Genomic DNA, 20,828 nt, shown 5'->3' on the forward strand with positions numbered 1-20,828 from the left:
GCTTAGAGACAGTGGCACTGAAGAAAAGACAGGAGGCAGAGTTGGAGGTAGCAGAGCTGAAGATGTTGAGGTTCTTTTTGGGTGTGACAAGGATGGGTAGGATCAAAAATGAGTTCATCAGAGGGACAACCCACGTTAGATGTATTGGAGATAAAGTCAGAGAGGCCAGATTGAGGTGGTTTGGACATGTTCAGAGGAGAGATTGTGAATATATCGGTAGAAGGATGCTGAGGTTGGAACTGCCAGGCAGGAGGTCTAGAGGAAGACCAAAGAAGAGATTTATGGATGCAGTGAGGGAGGACATGAAGTTAGTTGGTGTGAGAGAAGAGGATGCAGAGGATAGATGGTTAGATGGAGGCAAATGATTCGCTGTGGCGACCCCTGAAAGGCAACAGCCGAAAGACAAGGAAAAAGATGATTTAATTATATCGGAATATCTATTACCTGTTCATTTTAGTATGATCATTACATATATAAATAATTTTTTTAAAAATACTGTAAGCTAATAATAATAATAATAATCGTGCAGCCCTAGTTGCAACTATGAAGCAAGGGTAAAATCTCACTGATAACACTATCAGCAAGTGTTCCAATGGTATTGTTATCCAAGGTCAAAATAGACCAACATGCTGCTGAAACTATTAAAAATAAAGACTTGAATGCATTCAGGGTGGATTTTTCTTTATTGATCTAAAATAGGAATTTAAAAGTATAGTCTCTGTTTACTTTAAATTAAAGCAGTGAATTATAAAGTTCATATGATAGCTTGGCTCAAGTTCAAGTCATTTCAGTGATGCATTTGTTAACGATGATGTGTTTGAAGGAAGGCGGCTTAGTTTAGCGACTTCCAGGTTCAATTCCTGGCCAGGTTAGATTCCCGCCTCTGTTTGCAATTACCCGTAGTGTGTGTATGTGTGTGTGCCCTGCGGTGGATTTGCACCCTGTCCAGGATGCACCCCACCATGCCCCAAGTCTCCTGGAATAGGCTCCATGCCCCCTTGCGACTCTGCTTACAGGATAAAGCAGTAGACTATGAGTAAATGAGAGTGAGTGTATTAGAGAGCTTGGAAATTCCAAATGCACAACACATATTCCTCCTTTCATCATGATATACAGGCACTTCACTAGCATTATCTACTGTACAGCTGTACCACAAACAAGGACACAATAATAAATACACAGTGTGTATTATGTGCACAATTATTTCTGACTATGCTCTCACCTATGCTTGTTGCTTGTTGTACACTAGGTAGTCCACTTGGACTAACACGGCTTAACAGAAAACCTGCTCGTCAGTTGCTGGTCAGACCCCGAGGTTGACATTTTGCTTCAAGCCAGGTTTAAGGATTACAGCTATACAATGTTTTGTTTAGTTGGTTTAATTAATAAGTGTGATGGGGAGACTTTTACTAGCATGTACTAACGCCAGTCCGTAGTTCAAGAGTCATAAACTCTAACTTAATTGCAAGCCTATATGTATAAAATAGCACTTTTATTTAATCAAGGGGAGGCGTAAGCAAATCTTTTTTCCTGGGAGATTGTTTAGCCCGTATCAGTCCTTGTGACATAGTACATGACCTTAGATACTCCTGTGTTTATCCTGTAATGCATACATACACACCCTTGGTTATGTTTATCAGCATTAGTACTGCACAAGTTTCTTTGTTTTTCGACTCCACATATAAGTTTCTAAAGAATTTCAGCTCAGTGGCTCTCAGGTATGATGTTCTGCTTTCACATTTGTGCACTTAATACTGTTAGTGAAGCCTTTTTTGATGCCTATAGGTAGAGAAATTGGGCGGGGGGGGGGAGGGGGGTCAAATCCACATCACCCTTAACATTGCATAAGAGTGAGTGACAGTGGTTTCAGGGTTTTCAGTGGTTTCAGATCTTATTGAATCTGCAGGTGTTAAAACTATTTCTTGGTATGAACAGAAGCATAATTAAGCCACAGGTAATTGTGTTTAGGTTTGCTATTTGCAAGCCTGAGCAAGATTGAAGCAAATATTTAGTAACAGAAGGTTTATAAAAGATGTGCAAAGGTTTCTCTATACCTATACAGTACTGTGAAGAACAACGTTTTGCGCTGGAGCGCTATGCTACTTGGGTTTGTTTTCCTCTTTATCTTGTAAACATTTGTATTTATAAAAGTTAATCTTAAATTGACATTTCGTGATATGTCCTCAGAACAATTCCACAATCATTTTGATTAAATTGTGAGAAACCCAAAGGAATAATGACAATACAAACAGGTCAATTCTCAGTTTCCTGAGGTATTTGACCCTGCTCTGGCCAAATCCCTTAACCTGATGACCACTAACATTATTGTAAGTTGTTATTGGTTTTTCGGCTGCTCCCGGCAAGGGGTCGCCACAGCGGAATATCCAGTCCACACTACAACTTGGCACAGGTTTTACGCTGGATGCCCTTCCTGACGCAACCCTCCCGTTTTATCCGGGCTTGGGACCGGCACTGCATCCAGTGGCTGGGGGGTTTGGGCACTGGCTGGGAATCGAACACGGGCCTTCCGCATGGCAGGCGAAACACCTACCACCGAACCACCAGTGCCCTACTAACATTATTGTAAGTAATCGATGTAAAGCTGTATAGCTATTTAAAGCCTCACTGAGAATTCTTTCGTGGGAGGAGATTTCAAGTGCTATCTCAATCCCTCTCTTGACAGATCGGTATTCACTTCTGAGTGTCAAGATACTGTATTAGATATTCTAATGTGTGGAGGAATTCTGCCCCCTACAAAAGTCACTCTAGAATTGATTATATCTTCATTCCCTCACCAGAAAGGTAGTTTTATTACATCAGATCACAGCCCTGTATATCTGGTTTATTTGCTCTCTGAAGAAAGGGTAGTGTCATGATACTAGTGATTCCGTCCCCCCTTCTGAAAGATGACTACGTATTTCCTATCTTATTTCACTTCAGAATTTAATTAACTCACCCTCTACTGAAAATCCCTCCTTCCATGTAATGTGTATGTATGTGTATGAGACATGTTAGACATATTCACAAGGTTAAATTATGTCCTTTATGGCATTTAAAGTCGTCAAAAGAATAAGCAACTTGAGATCCTTGAATCTAAATTTGCCAACCTTAAGAAAAATGACGGCAACACGTGTTGCTTTGAACACACTTATAAAGGCCTCAAAACATTTACTTAAATTTGCTAAGCAGAAACTATACAAATATGGGGAAAAAACGAATTAATATCTTACCAATCTGGTCAAAAAGAAGGCTGACACACGGGATATTGCTTCAATTACAGATTCTAGTGGCAGGAGGGTATGTGAGACTAGATCTGTTAATAAAGCATTCCATAAATAAAGCCAGACAATGCCCCAACCCTTATGCATGCATTCATCTCAAATCTCAAACTCCCTATGGCCACAGATGCTCAGAAATGACTGTTAAATGCCCCTATCACTAGAGGGGAAGCATTGTTTAAATTATTGCCCGAATCTCTAATGACCCTACCCTTGTGTTTTCTCTTGATGCCATAAAAGAATTTGACCGTGTTAAGTGGTCGTATCTATGCTACACATTAAAAGAAAATTCACCTGGACAATAACTTTGTCAGTTGGGTCAGTGTACATTATATTATTCCAACCGTGGCTGTTCTCATTAATAGAGAATAGGCAGGGTGACCCTCTCAGTCCATTGTTTTTTTTTATATCACGATAGAACCATTGACTCAGGAAATAAGACGGCATCCTCTGATATCTGGTATTTTTGTTGGAGAAAGTGGACAAATTACTCTCCATGCAGATGTCTATGCAGATGTTCCATCCCTAATCTGACTAGTGTCCTTTCATTATTTGGTTCTTTTTCAGGTTACAAAATATATTTTGCAAGGCTGAGACTATGCCCCTGGGATCTCCTGCATTTAAACCAGCATCGTCTATATCGTAGCAGGGCCTACTCCAAAAAAAGTAAAGTAGACTATGATCAAGATATGTTTATTCTCCCTGGAGGAAGTTTAAAAACAGTTTGTCTTATGTGCTCCAAAACTATGGCAATAATAAAAAGCAGTAATGTGAAGCGCCACGATGAGAGAAAACGTTGGTCATTAGAGCAAATATACTGTATCTGCAGCAGTCCCGAGTGAGGGTGTGTAAAATACCCAAACTGAGATCCCAGTATGACAGAGCAACCAGAGTCCTTTTCACATTTACATTGTTTGTATTCCATACAAATACTGTACAAGGAAATATACAAGGGCAAAGTTTAAACTCACCACGTTTAACATATTTACAGTTAAACCTTCGCATATCAAAGCGAATTTCCCTATTAAAAAATAGTGAAAGCTCTGATAATTTGTTCTACAACCCAAAAATATTCATATAAAAAAAATTCATACTAAATATTAAGTACCCATACTCCCACAGCACAAGAGAGAACTGTTGACTTAGTTGTGATCACATGATGTGTATGCATACTACTCAATTGTCAAGACCTTACCCATCTTGCAAAATGATTGCAGACAAAGTTACTTGCAATCCAATGTTCCACTTTACTGAAAATTGAGAATGAGTATTATTGAAATGCTTTGGAAATCCCAACACAAACATGAATTCAGACATCAGCTTCTGAATCCTAACACAAACATGAATTCAAACCTCAGCTTGAAGAAAATTTTGTCAGCCATGCCTAATATCCTTTTTTCTTTCAAAATGATGAAATAACACATATGGCAATAGGTAATTAAGTAACAAGAATTTTGTTGTTACAACAGCATTTTAACAAAAACATGTCATTTTTAGACATGAAGGTCAGCTATTCTGGAATAGTTCTTGCAAGATCAGTATTGTCAAATGCAAGTGTAACATTGTAGCCTCATTACACTGCTAATTTTTGTGTCCTGAAAAGCTTACAGAAGCACTGGCAGTCTCTCTCTCTGTCCATTTGCTGTTTTAAGCCTACTTATATTATATAGTTCTTAGTTCCATTCATAAATATATAGTTAAGTCTTATGCGTAGTCTAGTGACCTCACCAGGAGCAGCTAGTGACACGTGCACAACCAACATGTCAAAACATTTATGCCGCAAATCATTCTAATTCAGCATGTTGGCATCTTTGGTGTTTAACAAGAACCTTCAAATTTTTCCCAGTTCATTTGACAAAGCCAGACCACCGCAATGTGGAGTTACAAGCTTTTTCAGAAAGGCATTATGTAAATACTAGAGTAGAGCCAAATTAATCAACTGTTGTAGAGTCATGGAAATATTACGCAGATGTTTTGCTTTTGTGATTCATTTAGTTAATCAGTCATTAGATGAGGACCATAGTTTAGAGCTGCTTAAGCACCAGTAGTGGAATATGCAAGAACATTGTGATTTGCATTTGCAAAACCAATCAATCACCATGATGAAACTGGCTCTAATGAAGACTATGCCAGGAAAGCAAGACCAAAACATATCTTTGCTGCAGAGGAGAAGTTGATTTAGAGTTACCAGTCTCAAAAATCACCAAGTAACCTCGGATTAGATGAAAGACTTTACATCACTTCTGTTTACTTTTATTGTAACATGTATACATAGGGTAAGATCACCATATTCCTTACCTGTGTATGATGAAACCCAGGTATTGCTGTCCCCAAAATTTATTTGCTGGTCCGCTTTTGACTACAGCCCAGTGCATCGCCGAACTCGCTATCGTCTGTAATGTTCTTACACTCATGGGAACTTTATTACATCACACAAATGAGTCCTTTTACTTGACCATGCTTAATGTTCCCTCACAAGCCCACACAGCTCAGTGACACTGTAGGACTTGTCTTGCTTATTTGCTGCGTGTGTGTGTGCGTGCGTGTTTCAGCTAAAATCAACTTACTATTCCACATACTATACAGTGGTGTCACATTCAACAATGATCCGCATGTTTTTCTTTTCTAACTAAATTATGTTTGTCTTTACAGGACGTTGGAAGAATGAAGATTGAGCTGTTTGCAGATGTTGTTCCCAAGACTGCTGAAAATTTCCGGTAAGAAGGTTTCTACAGCAGAGCTTGAATTCACTACATGTTGAATCAGAAAATGTAAATTATGCAGGATGCACATTTTCTCTACACATTGTTTATTAGGCCTCGTTTACACTGCAGGTCTTGATGCCCAATTCTGATTTGTTGCCTATATCTGATTTTTATGACCGTCTGCTTACATGTTCTTTCATCTATGACCCATATCCAATTCAAGTGTTTACACTTGCCATACCATCTGAAACATTGCGCCTACTTAAAGGGAGGTTCTTGCGCTACACACTAGCCAAGATGGACGAAGGCGAAATATGCTTGACGCTAGCTCTACGATATATGCAAAGTTTGCAAAACGTCACCATGGTTTTGCCAAATAATTGCAGCCTGTGCATATGCTTCATTCACCAAATACCGATTTCTTAATGTTATTAAGCCTAAATAAGCATTAACAAACTTCCTGGCAAAAGGGTTTTTCCTCTTCCATGTCACCTGTGATGTTATCATTCCACACGAGCTTCCACCTCAGGAAATCCGATCTGTCTGTTTACACGAAAATCACATTAGCACATATCTGATTTATATCTGGAGTATTTCCACATATGAAGGAGGCCTGAAACCGATCTCGAAATATCGGAATGCATGCGGGTTTTTTCCTGTTTACATGGACATAGAACATATCCGATATGTGTCACATATGAGCAAAAAATCGGAATTGGGTCACATTTAACTGACAGTGTAAACGTAGCTGTAGTTACAGGCCAAGTTAGTATGCAAGCCTACGCCTCGGGCATCACCTTCACCTATGCTTTCATTGCCAGTTCTGTTATTTCAAGCTGACAGGAAGACAATAGTAACTTGTCGCTTGTTACAACCATGTTGATCTAAAAAGCATCAAAGAATGTAAAACACATTAAACCTTGAGGCAGGTAACAAGGCACAACAGCAGGGAATCATATTCAGGTTCCTCTTCTGTCAGCCAACAATAGTAATCTGAGCTGACCCTGGGCACAGGCTTGATACTAAAAAATAATAAAAATGCACAGATGACGCCTGGAAACGGTAAGATCGATACTGTTTTTTTTTTTTGTTTTTTTTGCCTTTGCTAGATATTTATTAAGAAATGTTTTTCTTAAGCTCTTTACTAATAGACATTAAAAATATTTCTGCATTTATTTTATTACTGTTGTAGTCGGTGTGTAAAACCTTGTGTGTGTAATGTGCTTTTATTTAACACACTTGTGTATTGTCCTGCAGGCAGTTCTGCACAGGGGAGTTCAGGTAACCCAGTCTAATTGCTTTGTACTCAGTCTCTGGGGACATTTCTACAGCACCGGTGTTATTTTAGACCTAATTTTTTTTTTTAGCATGCTCAATTTAAATTTCCTGACTTATTGTATTTTGACGTAAAGCTTTGCTTCATACATCTTGACTAACCAAATGTAGTGTTTGGAGTTTGTCCAAATTTAACCTGTTTGGTAAAAGATTTCAGAATCGATTTGGGAAGTGTTTTATGACTTTTTTTTCCCTTTTCACCTTCATTTGCATCATGCAAATCATTTTCTTTAGAAAAGACGGTGTTCCTATTGGATACAAAGGATGTACGTTTCATAGGTGAGCCTCACTACTGTGTTATGCATTTTCCATTAGTTATCATCCAATATAAGTATAAAAATCTCTTTTCACAAACTCTAACCAAAATATTTTTTTTATTTATGATTATTTTAATAAAAACTAGTAATATGTTTAGTAATCATCAGCCACTCTTTATTTAGCGATTACAGGGTAATTTACTCGAAAGAGGCTCTGAATATTATATAATAACACTTGCTAGGATGAAGCAATCTGAACGAAGTAACGTACAATGTGCTCCTCAGTTATGGAGCTTCAAACATGCCAGGATGCCCCTGATAAGGTAGGCGCCAGACAGCCATCGTGCCATTTAACATTGTAGTTCACTCAGAACTACAATGTTAACATTGTAGTTTTCATCAGGATTGAGATTACAATAATGAACAGTGCGTCTTCATAGTGCAAACCTGGCCTCATGAAGGCCATCCCAGGAGGGCGAGACCAAAACCTACCTCTGCCGCAGACGAGAAGTTATATATATATATAGCACTGGTGGCTCAGTGGTAGGTGTTTCGCCTGCCATGCTGAAGGCCTGGGTTCGATTCCCAGCCAGTGCCCAAACCCCAGCCAGTGGATGCAGTGCCGGTCCCAAGCCCGGATAAAATGGGAGGGTTGCGTTAGGAAGGGCATCCGGCGTAAAACCTGTGCCAAGTTGTAGTGCGGACTGGGTATTCCGCTGTGGCGACCCCTTGCCGGGAGCAGCCGAAAGCCCAACAACATATATATATATATACTCAGCAAAAAAAAGAAACGTCCCTTTTTCAGGACTGTGTATTTCAACAATAATGTTGTAAAAATCCAAATAACTTTACAGATCTTCATTGTAAAGGGTTTAAACAATGTTTTCCATGCATGTTCAATTAACCATAATCAATTAATTAACATGCACCTGTGGAATAGTCGTTAAGACCTTAACAGCTTACAGAAAGTAGGCATTTAAGGTCACAGTTCTAAAAACGCAGGACACTAAAGAGACTTGTCTACCGACTGTGAAAAAGACCCAAAGAAAGATGCCCAGGGTCCCTGCTCATCTGCGTGAACGTGCATTAGGCATGCTGCAGGGAGGCATGAGGACTGCTGATCATCCTCGGGGTGTAACGACACCTGCACAGGATCGGTACATCCGAATATCACACCTGCGTGACAGGTACAGGATGGCCACAACAACTGCCCGAGTCACACCAGGAACACACAATCCCTCCATCAGTGCTCAGACTGTCCGCAAGGAGGAGGAGATGCAAGTCAGGACGATTCTTTTTTTGCTGAGTATATATATACACACCAAATCTTTTGGTTATAGTACTGTATAGTGCAAAAGTCTTTCACCACCCCTCATTTTTTATATTAAATTTAAATTAAATTAAAGAAATTTGAATAAATGTGTTTTAGGCTGTGCCTAAAGGTTTAAATTTAAAAACTGATAGGCAAAAATATTCTTCAGAAAACCTGGAAAACTATTTATCAAGAATACATAAAAATATAAGAGTCTGGCTCTTTAGAAGCAAAACATGAAGAAATGGGTGGAGGGGCTCAAGACTTTTGGACAGTGTTTTATTTCCTCAAATACTTGCATTTTGCGAGATTATCGATTCTACTTTTTTTGAGTTTGGTTGTTGGTCGCTTTCTTGACCAGAGTGTAGACCAGCTAATCGCGTTGTGCGAGACATGACATTAAATCAATCAACAGCACAATTTACACAGTGTTTATTGCATACTTTTTATAGTTTCATGGATTTAATTTGCACTTCACCTGCAAACTACATAATCTTACATATAGCTGTTCTTCAAAATAAAACAACTGGTAAAAAGGTGACTGATGAAATTTGCTTCATGACCTTTACGATATTTTATTCTCCTTTAGCATTTTACCTACTAAAAAAAAAAAAAGTCATACCTACCAGAGTATTACAACCTGATAAATGAGCTCTATCTTGATCATCTTATCAGTTTGGATGCTTCGTATAATTTGCCCTCAGGAAAAATATATTCACTAAGCATTTTTGCTGACAATGATCAAAGCGTAAGCCGGTGCAGCTAAAAGGTATTGTTAAAAAACAAGTTTTAGTTTATTATTTTATTTATTTATTTATTTGCTATCTGCCCTGTTTCACACACGATTTACTTATTGTTGACTAAAACAAGTAAAAGCACCAGGTGGGCCCAAACCTAGGCCTTTTATTTGTCATCTGGTCTCTTGCGTTATCTCATGTTTATATCCCTTTTTGCGCAACTGAGTTCTTCTACATGAACATCTTTGTGGAGCTTTTGCTCATGTATCTGACATTCTAACAACCTGACTACATGACCTAGAATCCCAACATAACATCTGCTGTTAATTTGCATATATTGTAGTAAATGCATCTCGTCAGGTGACCGAGAACTTTTTACTTCCTTGTCTTTAACAACAGGCTCATTCTTGTTTAAAGATCAAAGGAAACACGGCAAAACAAAAGCATTGTGCCTGCAGGGGTTTGTGAAAAGAGGGTGGAGTCTGGTGTACGTAGTAGGGATGAGAGTAATTCTGTGGTTACTGTTACTAATAAGTTGTAGTGAAGGGGGGAAAAAAAGAAGGAAGTGTGGCCTTTTAAGAAATTCTTTGTAATATCCTTCTAAACAGGAACCAGAATAAACATGTAAAATTCAGGATGCATCTAGAAAGGAAAATATATATTTTTTATAAAATAATTAGAGTTCTAAGGGGAACTGACATGGAATCTGAGCACGAGAGCAGAAGCTAAACTTTCTATTTGTTTGAATTAAAAATTGCTCAATAAATCAAGTAAGGATGGTAAAGTAGTCCCAAGCCTACCTCCTTTATCCTTATTTTTGTACCAACCCATTGCAATTTTATAAAAATGTACGAAGAGCATGGTTTAAATTGTACAAAGGGCATTATGGGTAAATACCATGAAGGACATGTAGTTTATGAATCCAGAGGAACTTTCACACTTCTAGTCAGAGAATTCAACAATTTACGTTTACAATTTATGTATGCAGGCAGATGTTGAATTCTTTGAGTGGAAGTATGCAACTTTCTTTAGATCCATGAACTATGTGTTTGAGGTAATTCCACCGCCTGTTTCCAATCTAGAGCATCCGTGAATACCATGCTCATAAGCTATAGATCAGGGAAAAACCCTGCCAACTATATGATTTTTCCCTAATTTGATGAACTTTTTATGCATATATTCCTTTACATCAGAGAGACATTTGTTGGGTTGCAATGGTTATAATACAGGAGCTAACACCTAACCTGTACTGTAGCTCTTCAGGAAAACACTGTCACATGCCTGATATATGTCTGCTATTTTTTTTTTCTAGCCATACAATAAATTGCATTAGATTTACCTTGTTCTGTTTTTTTTTGTATTTCTTTTCCCTCTCTTTTGCAGGGTTATTAAAGACTTCATGATTCAAGGTGGCGACTTTGTGAACGTAAGTCTGACTTTGTTTGTCAGTTCACAGGCAGGACACATGTTGTTGTATGAGTTTAGACAACAAGTAGCAAAAACCAGATAGCAATTGTTTGACCGGGGAATTTGTTAAAGGCACGGTGTGTTTGCAGACAGGGTGAGGTAAATCTTATGACAGCCTCTACTTATTGACATTTATGTATTACAGTTGGCACTACAGGAGCATGTTTACTGTGCCAATAAAATGTCCATATATATGCAGCATCTTATAGATTTAGATTTTTGCTTATTATTAAGTTATGGACAAGGCATCCTGGGCTGCTCTAACAAGATTTTATTTTATATGCAAGTTAGAGCACAAATACAGTTTTAGTTTTAACATTAGGTGTCATGGTGGAGTATTGTTTACGACTGCTGCTTTGATTCAAGTCAAGTAGGCTTTTATTGTCATTTCAACCATATACAGTTTAGTACACAATGAAAAAAAAACAATGTTCCTCCAGCACCAAGGTGCTACATATAACATAAATTTATAACATAAATTAACAGAAAACTGACGAGCTGGTTAACTAAGCACCTAATTAGCCGACTAGCTGAGACAAAACAGATAACATTATAAATTAACAGAAACAATTTAAGTTCTATACAGAAAAAGACAACATAAAGTGCACATGCAAATGTGCAAACGAGCGACAACACAACATAATAAGTTTCAACACTCTGTGGTAATAAGTTAATTTAAAAAGGAAAATTGATTCCCTCTCTCAAGTCTGTGTGCATAGAATTTGCATGTTCTCGCTGTGTTTGATGAGTTTCCTCCCATTAAGACATACAAGTTAGGCTAATTAGCGCTTCTAAATTGCCTGTTGTGTGAATGAGTATACAAGGGTGTGTGCATTCCCACAATGAATTGGCAACTTGTCCAGGGTGTACCCAGCCTTTTGCCCAATGTCTCCTGGTATAGTCTGCAGGTACCCCATGACCCTGTAAAGGATGAGCGGTATAGAGGATAAATAAATTAAAACTATCAATTAGTCTAAACATTATTTTTCCATGGTTCATCTAGTAATATTTTCTGCTTGGATGATTAATCTTTTATTAACTTAAAAGTAAATAATAACCTTAATCCTTTAACTTTTTATTTGCATATTTTTTTATACAAAAAATTATTTTTGCAAACAAATATTTTCCCACATGAAATAATAAGGTGTCAAGAATAAACAAGTCCAAGAGCCACATAAGGCATGCATAGAGTGACAGAATTTATGAAAAACCCACATACTAAAATCAGTGACATTTTACTGTATAAATATGAATAATATCAACTGTATTCCTCTCAGAAAGGCTCATGCATTTATCACTTATTTCATTTCAATTTATAATCTTCCATTGAGTTCTTGTCTGAAGCGGAACTGATAAGAGAACAGTGACTCGCACTGATACCCACCAACACTCAGACTAAACTCACTCTAATACACACTTAGGCTTTTGTCTCATTGTTTTGAGGTCAGAGAGAACCAGGGTTTTTAAAATAAAGGGATAAAACCAGGGATAAAACCTTTGTTATAATCAAAATGTTTGGAAATCATGAATGTTTTGTACTGACTTGGTAATGAAACATTAAATAATCATGTATAACAACGAAGTTTGTACCAAAAAAAAATAATTAGGTGCCTAAGACTTTTGCACAGGAATGTACATAATTGATTATGTTGATGTGTTGTTGCAGCCCTATTTAACAGAGCTTTTAGTTAGGATTATCCAGAGAAGTAAACATCCGTCAAAGCTTCCTTTTTGAGGTTTTTGCTAGATTGGATTAATATCTCACAAATGAACAAGTGATTGCTTCATTGTATGCCCTGCTCTGCTCAAAAATACCACTTTAGAAGCTTTTCACAATTTCAAAAGAGAGATTTCAATCTATGGCACATTACTACAACTAATATGCTTAGATCCTTTATTGTTGATGCAGTCTTTAACATTTAGGCTGGGAATAAAAATAGCACATTAAAGGACTGTATGTTTTCATATGGAATATATTACTTGTTTTTCTATAATTCTATGGCAGTCGATAAATAGGATATGAATTTGGTGTTCTCTCAGATGCTAAGTAATGCGATCTGGAGGTTTAGCCTCCATCTGATTTAATCATTAAGAATCTTCATGGCATTTCGTGAGTGTCTTGTGTTCATAGGATGCTTGCCCTCAATTTTATTTTTTTTCGGTGGGTATTATTTTGATAATGTCAATGTATTCTCTGCTCAACACATCAGTATAAAAGCCAGCTTTTCGCACATTGTTTAGGCTGAAGCACTATCTTTGTGCTCTTAGTCAAGTGAGTCGTCTTATTTCTGGGAAAACATGTCGTAGTTTGATGGCCATCCAGAAAGATTTACAGCACTCTGCAGTTTTATGTCTTTAGTAAGCTGCCGATTTGCCTTAATCACTGCGAGATACCTTTGCGAATATAGAAAAATGTAGGAAAAGGAGCTTGGCGTACAGATTTCAGATTTTTTTTTATATGTATATATAGTACATTTTATTCAGTTCAAGGACTGTTTAAAAAAAAGTACTTAGAAAACTTACTAGCTTGATGGTTTTCAAGCACTAATGAAACACTTGGATAAGTTCATTTGTGTAATGGAATTGTATAGAAAAATAAAGCTAGTTTTTACTTACATAACTGTCTTCTATTATTCTTGACATACAAAAGTCCTTGTTTGACTAGAACACCCCTTATATTTATATTTCAGACATAAACATTATTACATACTGTAAGATCCATGGTACGTCTATAATATTTGTCATTGTCATGAGACTGTACCACAACACATCAAGTGACGTACACTATAATTCACAGAGTTGCCAAGATGACAAAAGCCCACACAAAAAAAAAAAAACACACACACACAAAACCCTTAATTTTAGAGTTTTAAGATGATAAAAGAGCTTAAAAATGTAAAATGTGCAATTTTTTGTGCTTTGTTATTTGTCTGGGTTATGTAATTTTTCTGATCAAATCATGCAGTCGTAAATATACAGTATTGTTTAAAATAATAGCAGTACAATGTGACTAACCAGAATAATCCAGGTTTTAAGTATAATGTTTATTGCTACATGGCAAACAAGTTACCAGTAGGTGCAGTAGATTCTCAGAAAACAAACAAGACCCAGCATTCATGATATGCACGCTCTTAAGGCTGTGCAGTTGGGCAGTTGGGCTCTTAAGGCTGTGTAGTTGAAAGGGGTGTGTTCAAAAAAATATCAGTGTGGCATTCAATCAGTGAGGTCATAAATTTTGTGAAAAAACAGGTGTGAATCAGGTGTCCCCTGTTTAGGGATGAAGCCAGCACTTGTTGAACATGCATTTGAAAGCCTGGGTAAAATGGGTCGTACAAGACATTTATCAGAAGAACGGTGTACTTTGTTTAAAAAGTTGATTGGAGAGGGAAAAACGTATAAACAGGTGCAAAAAATCAGCTAAAATGATCTCCAGTGCCTTAAAATGAAGAGCAAAACCAGAGAGCCAGGAAAAAAACGGAAGACAACCATCAAAATGGATCGAAGAATAACCAGAGCGGCAAAGGCTCAGCCACTGATCAGCTCCAGGATGATCAAAGATAGGCTGGAGTTACCTGTAAGTACTGTGACTGTTAGAAGATGTCGGTGTGAAGCTAATCTATTTTCAAGAATCCCCCGCAAATTCCCTCTGTTAAAAAAAAAAAAGGGGCATGTGCAGAAGAGGTTACAATTTGCCAAAAAACACATCAACTGGCCTAAAGAGAAATAAAGAAACATTTTGTGGACTACAGAGATTAAAATTGTTCTTTTTGGGTCCAAGGGCCACAGACAGTTTGTAAGACGACCCCCAAACTCTAAATTCAAGCCACAGTACACAGTGAAGACAGTGAAGCATGGTGGTGCAAGCATCATGATATGGGCATGTTTCTCCTACTATGGTGTTGGGCCTATTTATCGCATACCAGGTATCATGGATCAGTTTGCATATGTCAAAATACTTGAAGAGGTCATGTTGTCTTATGCTGAAGAAGACAGTGTGTTTTTCTACTAAATTACCATTTTCTTTGTGATATGTATAGAAGCTGATTATTAATTTTTTAAGGAAAAGGGAGATATTTGAGATTTGATCAAATGAAGGCAAAAAATATCAAGTTTAAGGAGTGCAATTTTGCACCCTTATTGTTGGCATTAAATTCCCAAGTGAGAACCAAATACATAATTTTTGTTAGTCAGACTGTATAAAAAGAACTGGACAAACCCTTTTCTTAAGAGCGGTTTTGAAGCTCAACTGTGAGTTCTGGTTGTTGCCATCTTGGCAGGAACTGACTCCAGTATCAAACCAGTTTTAGCCATAACATTTTAAAGGTGTGCTGGTCAAGAGTTCCTTATATTACAACCTGCATAAAAATCTGAAGAATGCAATAAAAGCTGTCAAACCAATCTAAACATAGCAGCTCTATAATACCTTAATAATGGTTAATAATTAAATTGGTCTGATTAATCCGTAAATGGCAAATGAGTGGAACTGCACCTAGCTGTTGGGTGGAACACATCTACATACCTCAGTTACCACTAAAATGTTAATTTCTATACTAAAGTTATTTTGCTTTTGATTGAACTCACCTGAACACCTTACACATTGACCTGTGTCAATTCCTACATTTCCTGTGGTAAGGTACACTGAAACGATTTCAGTTAGCTGGTTGGCTAAAGTAATTCACAGCAGACAGCTAGCAGTTGCATTTAAGCTGTCAATCAAATTGGCCAGACTCCTAATTATGTTAAATGGCTTATTATAATTAAGTCATGAAGGGATGAGTCACATAAAAATTCACCATGAATGGAAAAATGTCATGAATGGGAATTCTAGCTATAGACATTAAACGAAACGTTGAAAAGTTGGTCATTTTAACATGGGTTCTATGGAGATTGACTCACATGTGGAGCTAGTCCCTAGTGGACATTCAAGGAACTGCATGCTTGGCACTTATGCATTGGTTTGATTTTTCAGTTTGCCCCTTGGTCAAGCTACTACAAATACCCTTAAAGTCTTACATTTATTTGTTTTATTACTTTTTTATGTGATTTAGGTACAATTTCTCCTCTCTTGTTTGGATGGTAACCCACATAGTTGTTGGACTGCTTTGTTTGCTTTCTGACCTTCCATGTTCTTGTACACATAGCCCCACCTTTGTCCAAAGTCCAGCATGGCCATGTTCATCCATGTAACTTAAGTAATTATTAGCTAGTTACACTAATGGTGAAATTTGTCAAGTACCTTACCAATTATGCTAGGTTAGGGTTTAGCACTGGATTCTTCAGTGGTTGTGCTTTTAGCGAATAGCAAAGTAGGGGCTTGACAGACTTGAGAATTTCCTCTCTCAGGGGTATTATAGAGTTACTTTGTTCAGATTGGTTTGACAGCTTTTATTAAGTTCCTCAGATTTTCATGCCGGTTGTAATATGAGGAACTCTTGACCAGCACACCTTTAAAATGTTATGGCTTCAAAACTGGTTTGATACTGGTTAATTCAAGAATGACAAGAAGTCTCTAATTTCCTGCCATCTGTTAACTGTAATAAAGGTTTGTTGTTAAACCATGAGCTTTAATGTAACACTGACTATTTATTGAACTAAATACCTCAGATATAAAACTAAAGCCCTGTAGACATAACCTGTCTGACCAGAAAGGTTGTCCAGGGGTGGAGTTGGATCTGAGACTGAGCTCCTTGTGCACGCACATATCGTGAATACACGCTTAGCTCTGTGATTTCTGCATCAACATTACACAAAGCAAGACATTACAGGTGAAGAGGTAACATTTTTGTTAATGCATTAGACACAATCAGTCTTTGCTGATATCACTATAAGTAGCATTAGTATTGAAAGTTTTCAAATAGCTACATTTATGCAGATAAGTCTCAAATCTACTAAGCCTACTTAGACAAGGATAAATTTGCATACTTTACACAGTTTTTAAAAGTAAAATCTGTTTCATTATGAAGTCACCCAATAAAAATATCTTTTATAGAAAATTGTGTTGTAAATCATACTTATATGCAAAATAAAAAAAATACCATGGATGGACAGTTATAATTAAAATATATATATATAGAAAATAATTTTTATATTAAAGAATATAAAATAATCCCAACAATAAGCTTCATATAGGTCCTTTGTACAAGTTGATTCAACTTAAACAGCACGGTATGGAGATGAGACTCTTAGCCACAGTAACACATTTGAATGATGCAAATGTTTTAAAGAACATTCATGAATGATGATCCTGGCAGAGGCGGCTCGGAGCCCACTGCAGTCATTCAGTGAGTGAAACGGCTGATCCTTGAAACTCAGCGGATAACTTGTCAACTTGCAGAAGAGACACATCTGTCTGTGGGAACTGTACACACAATCAACACCGCGTGCACATTACAGGAACGCAGCTGGAAGTTATTACTTAATCTTCCATACAGTCCTGACCCCGCTCCAAGCCATTTACACATGTTTGGGCCATTACAGGAGTTCTGTAACAGAAGAAGCAGCCTTTCTGATTATGGCTCCGGCATACTGAAAGAAATTTTAACCTTGATGGTATACAAAGATGAGTGAAATGCTAGGATGCAAATGCATTAGTGTAGCAGGGAATTATATAGAGGAATAAAGGTAAGTTGTGTGCGTGTGTTCACAATCAAAAAGTCCTAGTTTGACTTGACTTAGTAATTACTTGACTAAGTATTAGTACAATTTAATGAATGCCTGTGAACTATGGGTGATATATTTTATTAAAGACTTTATTGATGTATCATTATTGTAAATTGATGTAGGAATTTTTTAAGGATTATGACGTGATTGTGTTGAGTGGGCAGAGTTTAAAGTTTTAGATAATGTGGTGGTGGGGAGCACAAAAAAAAAAGAGTAGTAATGTTACTACTACAATTCAATAGAGTAAATGTTATAGAGGCTACAAACATTTTTCTGCCATTAGCATCTTGCTTTAACAGGCAGATGCCCAGAAGTTTCTTTCTGTTCAAATAAAATAACTTTTACTTCAATTAAACAGATCTTGTAAATGCATTAAACATGCATGTTGTTAGGAAATTGTTTCATTTGGTGGCTTTTGGAAAGACAAATTTGCTGCCTGAATGTCAGCTCTCACCCTCTAGTGTTCATATCAATTTAATGCACCACAGTTAACTAATAGAGTGTGTGTGTTAGTCATGAACCTCTGAATTCTCACTCCATAATGTTTTCTCTCACACAGGGAGATGGCACGGGAATCTGCAGCATCTACAGAGGTCCATTTGCAGATGAGAACTTTAAAATGAAACATTCTGCCCCAGGCTTGCTGTCTATGGTAGGGGATCATTAAGATTGACACCCTGTGTTATCATATAGATCAGGTCCACTGGGTCACCCAAGGCTGGAACATTCAGATGCTTTTTAAATGTTAATCAAAAAATCTCACCGCTGATTGCAGCAGATCATTTTATGCTGCTGTTAAAAAAAAATAATAATAATGAGGTTGACATATTCATAGTGTATAATGAATAAATGATCAAGAGTTAATGTTGCTATATAATGTTGCATCTACTGTGTAATAGAGATCTGTGTAATTAAAAAAAATAAGAAGTGCTAGCTGCTGACCCAATTAAGCTTACTCAGCCACGAAGTGGTAGTCCCATGTAAAATCACAGAGCGGGGTCATGTTTGGGTTTGGCGGTTACCAGGGGAACGGTACTCGTCTGATTGTATTGGGACGAATGTTGAGTTTGCTGGAGGGTGGATTATGATGTGGGGTTGTTTTACAGGGGTTTGGCGCGGCCTCTTAGTTGCATGCTTAATCCTTTAATTTGGACAATTTCATGCTCCCAACTTTGTGGGAACAGTTTGCGGACAGCCCCTTCCTGTTACAAGGTCCATAAAGACATGGATGAGCAAGTTTGGTGTGGAAGAACTTGAATGGCCTGCACAGAGTCCTAGCCTCAACCTGATATAACACCTTTAGGATGAATTATAGCGAACACCGCGAGCCAGGACTTCTTGCCTGACATCATGAATAGGCCTCTGGAAGAATGGTCAAAATTCGTACACACGCATAAACCTTGTGGAAAGCCTTCCCAGTTGAAGCTGTTATAATCGCCAACTTATTAAACCCTGTGGATTAAGAATTGGATGTTACTCAAGTTACATCATATGCATATGAAGGCAGGAGAGTAAATACTTTTGGCAATATAGTGTATGTCTTTCTTTAATAAATGGGTTTAAAATTTAGTCATGGATTTGAAAGAGTTTCAAATTTCAGAAGGGGTCAAACTATTGCAAAGAAAATAACCAAGATTGCTGAAATTACTAAAACTGGGTTAAGAAGTGTCCAAATGCATTATTAAAATTTAGAAATTTTAACTTTATGGGAAAAAAAATATATACAAATTACCATGATATTGAGTCACTAAATGACCACTAAACGTGCTGCGAGGTTGCACTGTAAGAAATTTAAACTATGTTTATTTTTAAAGTTTGATCATTTCCACATGCACAATGTAATGAGAATCGGGACTAAACAGCTTTGAGAGTATAAAAAAAACTACTTGTTATGACTAATTATAGAAAAAAAAAAGTTTAAATTTGCTAGAGAGCATAAAAATAGAATTTTGGAGCAATGGAAAAAGGTGATGTCGTCTGATGAGTCCAGATTCACCCTATCCCCTGATGGACGCATCAGGATAAGAAGGGAAGCGCATGAACCAATCATGAATAGTGCTCACTTTACAATCTTCTGAAGGCAGTGTTATGATCCGGGGTTGCTTCAGTTGGTCAGGTACAGGGATATTTCTGGGCTCAAGTTGTAAAAAAGAATCTGGGAACATAAACCATTTTCACACATGAACTGACCACCACATTGACGCCCTTATCCACAACAACTCAGTTTGGGGTTAAGGGCTCAACAGTGGCAATATCATGGTGCTGGATTTTGAACCTGGGCCCTTCCAATCAGTACTCCAACACCTTAACCACTGGGCTACACCTGCTAGTTTAATGTTCAGGCGGTACATCTCATCCATATCTGCCCTGGCTAACCTGTTCCTCCTGTGTAGTATTTAAATGAGCTAATGAGCCAGGATAGTGTATGAAGTCAGAGAGCTGTTAACAAACTGAGTAGCATTGCCAGAGATTTATTTCTATTTTGAGAGTTATACTTTTTCTGCCACACACATTCTTAGCTATAGTTTTTTAGAATAATTTAATAATGTATCTTGCAGGAGTGATTTTTTTTTTTCCTCTCCGTTTCTTTTCCTTGTACTAACATGATGCAAACAGTTTGTATTCATTGCCTGCCTGAGATCTCGCACAAGCCATACATCCCTAAAGGACACATTGATCAATTACATAATAAATATGTATATTTGTGCAAGGTAAACTGGAATTTTTAAGTATCTGTAAACTTTCTAAGTAAACTTTATGTAAAACTACTCGAAGTGTGAAAATGATCAGTGCAGAACATGAGAGATGCTAAAATCTCACTATCGAGCAAGTCAGGCAAGTGTTATATAAGGAGCTCAACTTAATGCAGACTACCCAGTTGTTTATATTTTCAGATAACAATACATCCCACAGTGATTTATCTGTCTTGTACCACAGCATTTTGCAAATATGTTTGTTTCCATTTTTATTAATCACAACAATATGTCATATCTTTATCCATTAATATTTAGGTTTAATGTTGTGGAGCATCCAGGAAATAAGTTGGTTATTTCTATTACTTAAATTCATAGCAGTCT

The 20,828-nt window shown here is 37.2% G+C and overlaps 1 protein-coding gene across 1 annotated transcript in view; it reads left to right on the plus strand.

Moving 5' to 3' along the window:
- The window catches only part of ppih (peptidylprolyl isomerase H (cyclophilin H)), a 37,075-nt gene that overhangs the window by 11,503 nt on the left and 4,744 nt on the right, over positions 1 to 20,828 (plus strand). The window contains exons 2-6 of the mRNA XM_053504418.1: positions 5,931 to 5,995; positions 7,241 to 7,264; positions 7,553 to 7,597; positions 11,008 to 11,050; positions 18,311 to 18,403. Of these exons, the coding sequence (XP_053360393.1) occupies positions 5,931 to 5,995; positions 7,241 to 7,264; positions 7,553 to 7,597; positions 11,008 to 11,050; positions 18,311 to 18,403 (270 nt within the window). The remainder of the gene's footprint in view (positions 1 to 5,930; positions 5,996 to 7,240; positions 7,265 to 7,552; positions 7,598 to 11,007; positions 11,051 to 18,310; positions 18,404 to 20,828) is intronic.

The sequence above is a fragment of the Clarias gariepinus genome, chromosome 9, assembly GCF_024256425.1.
Source record: "Clarias gariepinus isolate MV-2021 ecotype Netherlands chromosome 9, CGAR_prim_01v2, whole genome shotgun sequence".
In the NCBI taxonomy this organism is placed as follows: domain Eukaryota; kingdom Metazoa; phylum Chordata; class Actinopteri; order Siluriformes; family Clariidae; genus Clarias; species Clarias gariepinus.